Source organism: Colobus angolensis, unplaced genomic scaffold (assembly GCF_000951035.1).
Source record: "Colobus angolensis palliatus isolate OR3802 unplaced genomic scaffold, Cang.pa_1.0 Scaffold270, whole genome shotgun sequence".
NCBI classification, from domain to species: Eukaryota; Metazoa; Chordata; class Mammalia; order Primates; family Cercopithecidae; genus Colobus; species Colobus angolensis.
This window is the reverse complement of record NW_012115933.1, coordinates 258,219-272,336: the sequence shown is the minus strand read 5'-3', so window position 1 is coordinate 272,336 and position 14,118 is coordinate 258,219. Positions and strand designations below refer to the sequence as shown.

At 37.5% G+C, this 14,118-nt stretch overlaps 1 protein-coding gene across 3 annotated transcripts in view; it reads right to left on the bottom strand.

The window, feature by feature from the left end:
• IDE (insulin-degrading enzyme) overlaps nt 1–14,118 on the bottom strand; it is a 131,009-nt gene that overhangs the window by 49,835 nt on the left and 67,056 nt on the right. For all 3 annotated transcript variants that reach the window (XM_011947837.1, XM_011947838.1, XM_011947839.1), the window contains exons 5-11: nt 13,349–13,471; nt 8,117–8,229; nt 6,795–6,957; nt 6,181–6,273; nt 5,643–5,734; nt 4,497–4,577; nt 2,850–2,953 (exon numbers count right to left, since the gene is read on the bottom strand). In XM_011947837.1, coding sequence (XP_011803227.1) covers nt 2,850–2,953; nt 4,497–4,577; nt 5,643–5,734; nt 6,181–6,273; nt 6,795–6,957; nt 8,117–8,229; nt 13,349–13,471 — 769 coding nt within the window. The remainder of the gene's footprint in view (nt 1–2,849; nt 2,954–4,496; nt 4,578–5,642; nt 5,735–6,180; nt 6,274–6,794; nt 6,958–8,116; nt 8,230–13,348; nt 13,472–14,118) is intronic.

The following is a 14,118-nucleotide window of genomic DNA, read 5'->3' as shown; positions in this document are numbered from 1 at the left end:
GGGGTTGCAGTAAGCCAAGATCGCGCCATTGCACTCCAGCCTGGGTGATAAGAGTGAAACTCCATCTCAAAAAAAAAAAAAAATTAAACCAGTATAGTGGCTTGCACCCATAGTCCCAGCTACTCAGGAAGCTGATGCAGGAAGATCACTTAAGCCCAAGAGGTCTAGGCTGCAGTGAGCTATGATCCTGCCACTACAGTCCAGCCTTGGTGACAATGCAAGAGCCTGTCTCTAAATAAATAAATCAAAAGAAGAAAAACAGCCTACCAGGATTTGGGTTATGATTACATTGAGTCTATGAATCAGATTGGAGAGAACTAACATATTAATAATGTCAAGTCTCCTAATGTATGAATATAGTATGCTTCTTCATTTATTTAAGTCTTCTTTCATTTTTCTTGGCTACTGTTTGCTCTCTTCTACTGTTTTTAGTTTTTTATGTAGAAGTCTTGCTTATCTTTGGTTAAACTCATTCCTAGTAATATTATGCTTTTGTTGCTATGGTAAATAGTTCTTTTAATTTTCTATTTTTTTGTTGCTATATATAGATATGCAATTGATTTTTGTATATTGGCCTTCCAACCTGTGACTGTGCTGAATTCACTTATTAGTTCCAGATTTTTGCAGGCGAAAGTAGATTCCTTAGGATCTTCTACATACGCAACCACGTATATCAGTGTATATATCACTTTAAACCATTTAAATTATGTGAACTATATCTCGCCATCCCCCACTAGACTACATCAGGCATGAATAAGTTAACATATTAGCTTATACAAATATTTAATCTACAACTTTATCTGTTGTTCGCTGAATGGAAAAGGAAAGATTTCTTCATTTTTCAATTCCTCAGTAAATTATCTAGAGTTGAAAAAGAGCATTTGCTGTTAAAGGCAGAATGATCAACTCACCAATCTCTAATGAATTCACAGCTGTTGGTAACTTCGTCTAGTTTTTTAGTATGATTTTCTGTATCATAATCAATTTTTGAATAATTAAGGATTAGGCAATAAATGGGGACTTAACATATTGGCAAGAATCTGCATAGGAAACATTGTAACCTACTGGGTACCTCAAACTGGAAATTTAATTTCTAAATAATTTCACATTATTTTCATTGAAAAAGATTTCTAAATTTTGACCCTTAATATATTTTTTAAACCTCAAAACCATGGTATCTTATTCCAATTTTAAAATTCTAGGCTCAGTAAGAAAAAGAAAAGAAAATTATAGGCTGCGCATGTGAATCCCAGCACTTTGGGGGGCTAAACTGGATTGCTTGAGGCCAGGAGTTTGAGATCCACCTGGGCAATACAGTGAGACCCTATCTCTGTAAAAAATTGTTCTTGAAGCTAATTATTTGTACTCACCCAAACACTGTATCATAACATAAAAAATCATTAAAACTTTTTAAAATAGAGATGGGGTCTCACAATGCTACTCAGGCTGGTCTTAAACTCCTAGGCTCAAGTGATCCTCCTGCTTTGGCTTCCCAAAAAAATAGAATATTTAGCTGAATCCTAGCATGAGGTCAGGTAAAATCTGGCTAACAGTATTTCCTAGAAGAAAGTCACCTGAGTCCACCAACCACCTAGGAGTCACAATAGATAGGCCAAGCCCACCTGAACATTAGAAGATATTAATTATTGTTCTCAACCTAAACAGTATGGTGCAAGTCATATATATGCAATTATAGCTAATGAATCTTTGATAATATGTCTGGAAAAGTTCAAACAATGGTAACTAGGAAAAGACTCTGACAGTACAGTTCTGTCAAAAGGATTTTTTTTTTTTTTTTTTGAGATGGAGTTTCGCTCTTGTTTCCTAGGCTAGAGTGCAATGGCATGATATTGGCTCACAGCAACCTCCACTTCCCGGGTTCAAGCGGTTCTCCTGCCACAGCCTCCTGAGTAGCTGGGATTACAGACGCATGCCACCACACCTGGGTAATTTTGTATTTTTAGTAGAGACGGAATTTCTCCATGTTGGTCAGACTGGTCTCGAACTCCCGACCTCAGGTGTTCCGCCCACCCTGGCCTCCCAAAGTGCTGGGATTACAGGCAGGAGCCACCATGCCAAGCCCCAAAAGATTTTTTCTTCAAAAAGTTCTATCACATTGTTGATCTTATTCATAAAACAACTGTTCCAAAAAACTTATTTACTTAATCACCAAATTGCCAGTAGAATTTCAAAAATACTTCCCTAACAGAGGAAAAAAATTAAAAATGTAAAACGTGTCATTCAATTATATTCCGTCATTTGACTTTAGAAAACATATACGAAATTCAGTTTTAAGGGAGGAATATCATGTAGTGGCTCACAGGCACTTTAGGGACTACTTTCCTCTAGCAAGAATACCTCTGCTGCTATAAGAGTTTGGACTTTTGATTTCCTGGTTAACCACTGGTCAATCAGGAGGATTCTGAGATTGTAATCTTTACTGTGGCTTAAGAAAAAGAGGGTGTCTTCACTTGCTTATATGAGCCAGATAGGTTGGGCTGACACTTTGGGAGTTTGAGTTATAATAAAGTCAGGTTAAGACAGGTTATTATTCTATTTTATTTATGATAATAAAATTATATTTGTTTTTTAAAATGTCCTCATCTTTTGGAGATATTGCCTCAAAATAATCTAGGGTGGAAGGAGGATGACTGAAGAGGGATGGATAAAAAGACTGGCCATGTATCAATGGTTGAAGCTTGGTGTTGCTTCATTATACTATTCTCTACTTTTGTAATCATGCTTGATAAAATGTTTAAAAGCATTTTATTCACAATTTCAAATTTTTTCAGATTCTAATCACTATTGAAAATTTAGTGTGTAATAGTAAAATCTGTATGGTGACTCACCGGACATTTTCTGGTCTGAGTTTATCGAGAACCATCTCTATTAAGTCAGGTCTAAATTCTTCCAGTAAATACTCCGCTGTGAGCACTTCTTCTAGGGGATAATACTTTTAAAAAGGAAAATATAAATAAATATACATAGCTACTACATAGTTAATTAAAGCAGATATGTAATACATTAAATTCATTACTGTACACCCTTTCTCCCTTCAATTAAATTTTACTCCATTGGAAAAATTTTCTGAGGCCCTAAATCATTTTCTCTTTCCTACCACATTGTTAAGCAGTTTCATATTGTTTGATGATTCTGCCAAATATACTGTTAATCTCCAAACATACTTCCATTATAGAGAGCAAAATCACATTTCTTTCAGGGAAAACCATGAATATTTCTGGTCAAAAATTGAGTACCTGTTAATGAAGAAAATTTGGTAATAAAATGCTGACACCTACAGGATTTCTTAATATAAAGTACACACATTTTTATGAACAGAATTTCCTAAATTTCTATGAAACAAACTAGACAAACATTTGGGAAACTGTTGTGGGAAAAAAAATGGCTCATATTTTTGACCAGTGTAGAAAAACAATGCAGAAGATGCTTTTTGGTAAGAGCAACTTCCAATATTGGTAAGAGCAGCTTCCACACTGACTGATTCATTCATCCAATAAATATTTAATGAACATCTACTCTGTGCCAGGCACTGTTCCACGCACTATGGATAAAACAGTAGGTAAGACACATGAAATCTTTTGTCCTCCAAGAAGTGCACAAACATTGTAATTGGGAGGGAGGCAGACAATAAACAAATATTGTAATTTTAGTGAGAGGTGCTATGAAAACAATAAAAAAGGGGGAGGGGCATTATTTTAGATTGGGAGGTCAGAGAAGGTCTGAGGAGAAGAAATCTGAGGGGAGACTCAAATGATAAGAATCTAGCCAGGCAAAGATCAGATAGAAGAGTGTTTCATGTAGAGAAAATAGCAATGGGGGAGGAATAAACGTAATGTCTGAAAATTAGAGAGCCAGTACAGTTGGAGTGGAATGCAAATGGGAGAGGTGGGCTGGACAGTAGTATGGAAGATGGCCAGATAGGCTGGGGCCACATCACCTTGTAGGCCAAGGAAAATTTTGCATTTTATGCCAACTCTGTTGGGAAACCACTGAAGGAATTTAAACAGAGGAGTGAAACATTCAGATTTTAGTTTTCAAAAGATCACGAGGCTGGAAAAATAAACTACATTGGGGACCAAGAGGAAAATAGGGATCCCAGGTAAAAGACTATCATGGTAGCCCAAGCAAGAAATCATGATAGCTCAGACTAGGATGGTACCAACGGAAATTAAAAAAAAGTAAACGATCAATAGCTTTCACATAAGTAGCACTTGACATGCTGCAGAACTGAAATATATTTAAAGCCAATAAGCAAAATGTGTATTTAATAAAAACATTACAGAAAATAAATTTCAGGATGAAAATTAAGATTTTAAACATATCCTGACATCAACATTTGCCCTGTTGCTACAAAGTTTAAAGTTTTATACCTCAGCTTCAATTTTAATAATTCACTTATTATTGAAAATAATATATGCAAGATTGCTGAAATACTCTACACAGCAATGTATACAGTAAAATAACAACAAACTTACATGCAATATTCCTGCAATCTTAGATGTATAGCCCCGTGGCCTCTCTTTGTCTTTAAACCTAAAAGCAACAGCATTCAAGTCCTAAAATAGAAAATTAATCCAATTAGATACGTCCACTCTTATTTAGAAACTTTTTTTTTTTAAGTGTTTGGCTTGCACTATAAGCTTGCTACTCCATAAATACTCCATAAATACTTTATCACACTTTCTGAAAAAATGGCTATGCTTGATTTAGAAATGCATAGAGTATTTAAAAAATTTCTTAATGTGTATAAAATTTAATCCATCAACCTAGGTTTAAAACCAAAAACAAAATAGGTAAACAATTTTCAATGAAAATAACAAATACAGGATATGGCTCTATAGCCTAAGTTGTTGAAACTAGTAGCCAAAGAATTTAGAAAAACTGTGTGAAAGAACCTTGTGAGATCCAACAATTCCACCATAGATGATTTTGGTGACTCATTCAGAGAACAGCACCCAGATTAGGAGTTATTGTCATAATTTTTGGAAGCAGAAATTATACCTTTAAGCTTTTATCTAGTTAAAAAGGATGTTTCTTATACTAAAATACATTTGAGAATCTCGATAGGCTTTAAAGCACATATTTTTAAAAACCCATTTTAAAAAGGCTTTTAAAAATTTGAAAGACAAACACCATTTGTTTTATGCAAAAAAAAAAAAAAAAAAAGCCAGGCTCTTCCCACACATACAATAATAAAATCACTTTTAATAACACAATCATACATAAACAATTCATTACTTCTTTGAGAGTTTGCTACAGATTTAAAGATCTGAAAATGACAGAGCTCATGCAGCTTCAGGCAGGGAGTAACATAACCCCTGACAGATTCTAGCTCAAGAAACTGCTGATTTTCTTCTGAGCGATGGAAAAGCATTTGATATCTTCCCTTTTCCATCCTAAAAAGGGCTACATGACGCCTTTCCCCTTAGTTGTGCCCCAAGTAGCAAATCAGACTAGTACAACTAAGCCTTAACTAATACTATTATACATTGCAAAATTTTAGAGTTCAATTAGGAAAAAAACTTTAAAAGTTTAACTGGGCCTTAAATTTAAACTAATTCACATGTATTTGTTCTTGAAAAATAGATTCCTTAAGAAAAGTTTTGGTGAAACAAAAGTACCTTGCACTCTTGGAAAACCCATTCTTGAGGTCCTTCTGCACGTAACTTCTGAATGTATTGAAACATGTGCAAAATTATATCTTCAACATGTACTGGAAAAAAGGGGCACACTTAAAAACCATTCAGTCCTTGAATCCTTCAAAGCAGTGAGCTCACTCCTAAGGTAAAGTCAGGTAAGTGGAAGATGGTCCCTCTTAGAAAATGCAGTTCTCACCTCCCTGAGACTGGTTTTAGGTGTCCCACACACATGGCCCTCTGGGCTCAGGGATATGTCACAGAAAGGGTGTTGGGGCAGTAAATGAGCAAATAAAAAGCCAAGTCCACATTTAACAAGTGCAACATAATGATCAGTTGTTAAGGGGAGAAGAATCGTCCATGAAACAAAGGCCAAGTTACATATGAAAAATACAATGGATAAGTTGTATGAATTAAAGTGTTACAGCTTTCAACATAAAACAGATCCACAGCAAGAAGAAGTTAAAAAACATCATAGAAAGTAAATTTTCATTCAAAAATAAAAAGGTGAATCAATACTTACATAATCCTTCCTCGGTCAAGTCCACATTAATGATAAAAAACATAAAACCTCGGGCTCCTTCCTTCTGCCCACCAACAAGAGTATTAACCCAGCCTGCAACATTCAAAGGAAATCAACATGATTGATTGCATATGTGGCTTCTTTGAAGATAAGAAAAATTTTTTAAATTCATACTGTATGTTCCTAAGACATGAGAATGAACCTCTTGCAAAAAAGATGGGGGAAAAAAATCAGTTCAGAAAAACAGTTTCAGATGGTGCAGAAGTGGGGTCTTTCCTGAAGATTCCTCACATCAATTCCCAGTCAAGAGTAGACTACTGGCTGGGCATGGTGGCTCATGCCTGTAATCCCAGCACTTTGGGAGGCCAAGGTGGGCGACTGCTTGAGACCAGGAGTTTGAGACTAGCCTGGGCAAAATGGCGAAACCCCATCTCTATCTAAAAAAGAAAAAAAAAAAAAAAAGACAACAGCATGCCAATAACCACCATCTCACTCACTAACCCAAAATGATCACATCTAAGAATGTTCATTCACAGGACAATATTCAGGAGAAAATGAGAGCCAGAGTGAAAAGATGTGGTGGACACTCAGAAGCTGCTGCCCAGGAGACTTACCCTTTGATTTAAGTTCTGATAACAGACTTCCAGGACCTTCATGCCCAATGAGATGACCAAGATAATGACCAGGATTTGATTTGTAGTATTTCTGAAGGTCAGGTATGGGAAATGTCACATAGAGATTCCTAATATCTTTAATGGGTACTATTTTGTAAAGTTGCTGGAGAAAACAAATCACAGAGATTAGCTATATACAACTCCTACTGAAGAAAATATTTCTAAACTATGAAGAATGATTTTCATGGAAGAATACCAAATTTAAGAGCAAATCAATTGTCACAGAAAATGATACACTGACCACAAATAAATAATGACTCAGCACTCTCCTAGTGGAATTTCATTACAGTCGGTATATAGTCCATGTTTGACCCCCGAACCATGCAGCTAAATATTAATGGTTTTGAATGCTTATCTTCAGGTACAGGGTAACAGCTTCAACAGTTATTAAGACTACAGCTACCAAAACTACTTTTAGCATGTAAAGACCAGAACATATTGATATGTTTTTGGTGATTCATGATCCTAATAAATGTGAGATTGATTTTATTATCCTGACAAATACTTAAAACCACATGGGGGCTGGGTGTGGTGGCTCACACCTATAATCCCTGCACTTTGGGAGGCCAAAGGAGACAGATCACCTGAGGTCAGGAGTTCGACCTCAGCCTGGCCAACATGGTGAAACCCCATCTCTATTAAAAATACAAAAATTAGCCGGGCACGGTGGCATGCACCTATAGTTTCAGCTACTCAGGGGGCTGAGGCAGAAGAATTGCTTGAACCTGGGAAGCAGAGGTTGTAGGGAGCCGAGATCGCACCGCTGCACTCCAGCCTGGGCAACAGAGCATAACTCCTTGTCAAAAAAACCAAAAACAGAAACAAACAAACAAACAAACAAACAAACAAACTACATAGGGGCTGGGTACAGTGGCTCACGCCTGTAATTCCAGCATTTTGGGAGGCTGAGACAGGTGGGTCACTTGAGATCAGGAGTTCAAGATCAGTCAAGGCAACACAGTGAAACCCTGTTTCTATTAAAAATACAAAAATTAGCCAGGTGTGGCAGTGTGTGCTTGTAGTCCCAACTACTCAGAAGGCTGAGGTGGGAGAATCAACTGAGCCAGGGAGGTTAAGGCTTCAGTGAGCCATGATCGCACCACTGCACTCCAGCCTGGGTGACAATGCAAAACTCTGTTTCAAAAAAAAAAAAAAAGCATAAATAATGTAATCTCCAAAAATTTTCACCTGGTCTACGGTAAACTGGGTATATATTATGTCCACAAATTAAGAAGACAAAATACCAAAATTTATGCACTTACTTTAAGATGTTCTTCTTGGAAAGGGTGTTCAGGAAATTCTGGCAGTGGGACACTTTTGTTCTCAACTTCAGAAAATAACTTTACCACCAGATTAGTCAAGTCATCTAAAGATTCTACAAGAAAACAAACAAGGAAAACAGAACTTAAGTGAATCATAACATACAACAGGGAGAGCTTAAAATCTTAGGATCTCCTGAAAAATCTCAGTACCACTGAAAGGAAAATGTGAAAATGATTACACCTCACACCTATCTCTCTCTATTTTAAAAAATTATTCACGGCCGGGTGTGGTGGCTCAAGCCTGTAATCCCAGCACTTTGGGAGGCCGAGACGGGTGGATCACGAGGTCAGGAGTTCGAGACCATCCTGGAACACGGTGAAACCCCGTCTCTACTAAAAAATACAAAAAGCTAGCCGGGCGAGGTGGCTGGTGCCTGTAGTCCCAGCTACTCGGGAGGCTGAGGCAGGAGAATGGCGTAAACCTGGGAGGTGGAGCTTGCAGTGAGCTGAGATCCGGCCACTGCACTCCAGCCCAAGCGACAGAGCGAGACTCTGTCTCAAAAAAAAAAAAAAAAAAAAATTATTCACAAATATTATTCACAATATAATTTCACAAGTATAATAAAATTAAAACAAATATTAGAAATAATTAATTGCATTTGGAAAAATGACTATGATTATCAACAGGCGTATATACTGAACTACTAGCAGAGTATAACATTCACCTTATACATAAAGAATTTCCTTCTATGGTATAAAATTATCTTTTGTGCCTTTAAATGTGAGCATTTGCATTTTATTTATAAAACATGCCTATTTTTACTTCAATTTTTTGACATGTATGAAGGACTCCAAAATGCACATTTTATATATGTGTGTGTGTATATATATGATATTAGCAAAATTCTACTTTTGGAAGTATAACAAGAAATGAGTTAGGTGTTTGAGAAGAGGGCACAGCAGTCATAGGATGGAATAAAGAACAGCTTGCTTTTTATTTTATACCTTTCTCTGTGGAATCAAATTTTTTCCATTTGTACAAATTACTATTATCCTAAAAAGAAAGGAGTATAAAAAAAACCTATTTTTTTTTTTTTTTTTGAGGTAAGGTCTTGCTCTGTTGCACAGGCTAGAGTACAGTGGCACGATGCCAGCTAACTGCAACCTCCGCCTCCCAGGTTCAAGTGATTCTCGTGCCTCAGCCTCCCCAGTAGCTGGGATTACAGGCGTGCACCACCATGCCCTGTTAGTTTTTTGTATTTTTAATAGAGACAGGGTTTCATCATGTTGCCCAGGCTGGTCTCAAACTCCTGAGCTCAAGTGATCTGCCAACCTCAGCCTCCCGAAGTGCTGGATTTACAGATGTGAGCCACCGTGTCCGGCCAAAACCTATCTTTTTATAAACAAGATAACCTGTCATCTTGATTCTGTCTCCTCAAAAACAGGTTATTTATAAATGGTATAAACATTCATAACCTGTTACTATCAGTAAGCATTTGAATCAAATAAGAATCTTGCCTTGATATTCTATGACCCATTTGGAACTTTTCCATGAATTCTTGGGAGTACTAAATGACTATTTGAGAGCTGCCTTTATATGGTGTAAAATTCTCTTTTGTGCCTTTAGTGTAGGCATTTGCATTTTATTTATAAAATATACCTACTTTTGCCTCAATTTTTTGACATGTATGATGGACTCCAAAATGTCCAGAGCCAAATAAAAGGCAGACCAGTGGCTGCTTGTTATATGACAAGTGAATTTAGGAATGCAGAGGGAATATTGTAGCAAGAGATGTCAGAGACATCTTTTTGCAGATGGGACATATGACTTGAAACAAGGTGAGCAGTTAATAAAGGTTTGTGGGCCTGCAGTGCTGGTGACAGCAACACCCTGAGCAAGGTTCTACCAGGTGAATCTTTCTTCTTGCATATTTCTACCCTAAAAGCATAAATTCACAGTGTCACTTTTTAAAGGTAAGGGAGCTAAACACTAGAGCACAGTCTATCTACCCCACTAAACTGTGAGCTCCCCAGAGATCAGGGAACTGAGTCCCACTCACCTTCATATCATCAAGGTTTGGCAACCTTAGTGTCTGCACTTGATGATTACCTATGTGGCAAGTGTTCAGGCAGTTAGTGCTGCCACAGCTAGAGAAACAGCTTCAGGCAAGAAAAGAAAAACTTCTCTTTGTACCCTTGTGACAGAGATCCTTCCACATGGTTACTCTTCCTCTCTCCTCCAGCCAAAAGAAGGAGTGGATTATCTTTTAATCCTCTAAGAGATCCAGTTTCCTCCTCATACCTCTGTACTGTAAAGACATCTCTCTCAGGTTCAGCACAGGAAGTCAGTCACAATGGGAGAGTGATGTGTATGGATCAGGGAACTGAGATACTTTATTTTTTAGATGCTTATTCTGTCATTTCCACTACACCAAGAACATTCTGAGGACAGGGCTCAGGTTTGATTCATCTATTGCTATTGTCACTTGCCCATTAAATGCTTACTGAAATCATGTGTTTAATCTCAAATACAACATAGATTTAAAACAAACAAACAAACAAACAAAAAAAACAGCTTAGGCACCTATTCCTAGGACTGGGTTCTAAACAGCAAGTGGTATTTTAACATTCTAAACCCACCTACCTGAAGCAAGCACATAGCATTACAGAGTATGCTTTTTTTTATTGTCCTCTCTCCCTGAACCCATTTTACACCCTGGTTCTTGCTACCAACTTAAAAAATAGTTTATTTTCTAACTATAAAAGTCACATTTGCCAACAGTAGAAAACTTAGAAGCAAAAGCTAAATTATGGTAACAAAGGTTACCATAATTTCATGATTATAAAGATGCTAGAGTGGCTACCACCATTTATGGAGCATTTGCTATGTGCCATACACCATGCTAAACACTTTTTATTATCTCAATTAAACCTCACAACAGGTACAAGGTACCACCCACCACTTTACAAATGTGAAAACTGAAGTTTGAAAAACTGAAGTAAGTTTGTTAGCTCACAGCCACACAGCTAAGTAAGTGGTATATTTGGAATGAAAAGCCAGGTTGTTGGACCGTGAAATGTGAGTTCTTAACTACTATACAACATTATCAAATTTCTAGCACATGCTTTTCCATTTTGTCTTTCACCTACACCATATACGGGATATTAGAGTTTTTAGTGTTTTTTGTTGTTGTTTGTTTGAGACAGAGTCTCACTCTGTTGCCCAAGCTGTAGTGCAGTGGCACAATCTTGGCTCACTGCAGGCTCCACCTCCCAGGTTCAAGCGATTCTCCTGCCTTAGCCTCCCAAGTAACTGGGATTACAGGTGCCTGCCACCATGCCTGGTTAATTTTTATATTTTTAGTAGAGATGGGGTTTTGCCATGTTGGCCGGACTGGTCTGAAACTCCTGACCACAAGTGATCCACCTGCCTCGGCCTTCCAAAGTGCTGGAAATACAGGTGTGGGCCACTGCGCCTGGCCCCTATTAGAGTTTTAAAAAATTTGGGGGGAGGGATATGTCTTAGAATTTTTAATAAATCCCCAAATGGGACCATATAGCATATGTTTTTGTAAACAGCTTTTGTTTTCTCTTTAATATATTAAGAACACTAAAAAATACACAATATATTCTTATATATAATATACATGTATTAATTAAAAATGTTTTGTTATATTTATACATGCATATATAAGAATATATATTCATATATATGAGAATATATTAAGAATATCTTCTTCCCATGGTATTAAAATGCTGTCATAAAACTGTTTATTCATTCAATATACATTTACCTATGATGTGCCAAGCACCAAGCATGAGCCCAGGTATTAAGGATAAAGCAGTGAACAAAACAGTTTCTACTCTCAAGTAATTTACATTTTGCTAGGGTGGACAACAAAAACACACAAATATTTAATACCTGAAGTATTAATAAATACTATAAAGAAAAAGCAAGATGGAAAGCAGAATAAGAAATGCTATTTTTCTATAAGATATTGTATTTTACAATTATAAAATCAGTATTTAGCGAATTTCCTATTAACATTTAGATTGCTAAATTTTTACTAATATATACTATACTGACAGAAACATCCTTTTTTTTTTTTTTTTTTTGAGACAGAGTCTTGCTGTGTCGCCCAGGCTGGAGTGCAGTGGCGCGATCTCGGCTCACTGCAAGCTCTGCCTTCCAGGTTCACGCCATTCTCCCGCCTCAGCCTCCGAGTAGCTGGGACTACAGGCGCCCGCCACCACGCCCGGCTAGTTTTTTGTGTTTTTAGTAGAGACGGGGTTTCACCATGTTAGCCAGGATGGTCTTGATCTCCTGACCTCGTGATCCACCCGCCTCGGCCTCCCAAAGTGCTGGGATTACAGGCTTGAGCCACCGCGCCCGGCCCAGAAACATCCTTTTGTATCTCCTATTTGAACTCTGATTATTTCCCGAGATTTCATTTTTAAAAGTAAAAATGCATATTTACTTTTAAGACTGATATTGTTAAACTGCCCTCCAGAAGACTAGAGCAACTGATACCACCATTACCAATACAAAAAAGCAACACCATCTGCAGTGGGTATTACTTAAAAACAGCAGGAAACAATGTTAGTAGTTAATTTGCATTTTAAAAATCAAACCGTTGTTTACATTCCAAATGGTCTCCCAAATTTATCATAATCTGTTTTTTCTTTCCCCCAGTTTTTTGAATTGTTATAAGGTCAAATCTGCCAATCTTTGTCCTTTTTGTGTGTGTGTGTTTTTTTTTAACATAGGATCTCTCTCTGCCACCCAGGCTGGAGTGCAGTGGTGTGGTGATCACAGCCCACTGCAGCCTTTAACTACTGGGCTCAAGGGATCTTCCTCCTTCAGCCTCCCTAGCAGCTAGGACTATAGGTGCAGACTACCACATCCCGCTAATTTAGAAAAAATTTTTTTTTGGTAGAGACAGGATCTTACTATGGTGCCCAGGCTGGGCTTGCCTTGCTTTTATATGCTTAGAGCACCTATTACTGTAGTAATTTGTATTTTTTTCAGATCTCCACTTAAATTTCTTTGGGGAACACAATGATTTAAACATAAAAATCCCCACCTACGTATTCTCTAACAAGTAGATCATTTTCAAAAGACTCTGAGCAAATAAGCACCTCTATCTTATATCCATCTTCTAATACTGTGAAAAAGCCAATATGAAAAAACTTACATTATCCAACTCTATAAAAAATTGTAAGGGTTCTTACCTCGACCTAAAACACAAACAGCCATTAAGTTGGATGAATAGTAAGTAGAATGGAATTTCAGTAGCTCTTGTCTTACATCAATGCCTTCTTGGTTTGGTCTAGTCTCCAGAGTATATTTGTTACCTGGAAGGGAAGAAAAGGCATTTTTTAGAAAAAGCAAAATATGTGGACTTTTAAAGTTTTGTAATTATCACTGATATTCCTTAAGATGAACTTTAAAAATAGAGTTCTAATACACATAATAACTCAAATTTATTTGAATGTTAAGTGAATAAACAGGATAACATAGTACAAACCAGCAACGTTTTAAACTATAGTCTTCTCTACGGAATTAAAAGTGTTTTTTTTTTTTTTTTTTTTTGAGACGGAGTCTTGCTTTGTCTCTCAGGCTGGAGTGCAGTGGCGCGATCTGGGCTCACTGCAAGCTCCGCCTCCTGGGTTCTCGCCATTCTCCTGCCTCACCCCCTGAGTAGCTGGGACTACAGGCACCCGCCACCACGCCCCGCTAATGTAGAGATGGGGTTTCACTGCGTTAGCCTGGATGGTCACGATCCTGACCTCGTGATCCGCCTGTCTCGGCTCCCAAAGTGCTGGGAGCCACCGTGCCCATTTTTTTTTTTTTTTTTTGAGACAGAATTTCGCCTTTGTTGCCCAGGCTGGAGTGCAATGGCACGATCTTGGCTCACTCCAACCTCCACCTCCCAGGTTGAAGTGATTCTCCTGCCTCAGCCAATCTAGTAGCTGGGATTACAGGCGTGCACCACCATGCC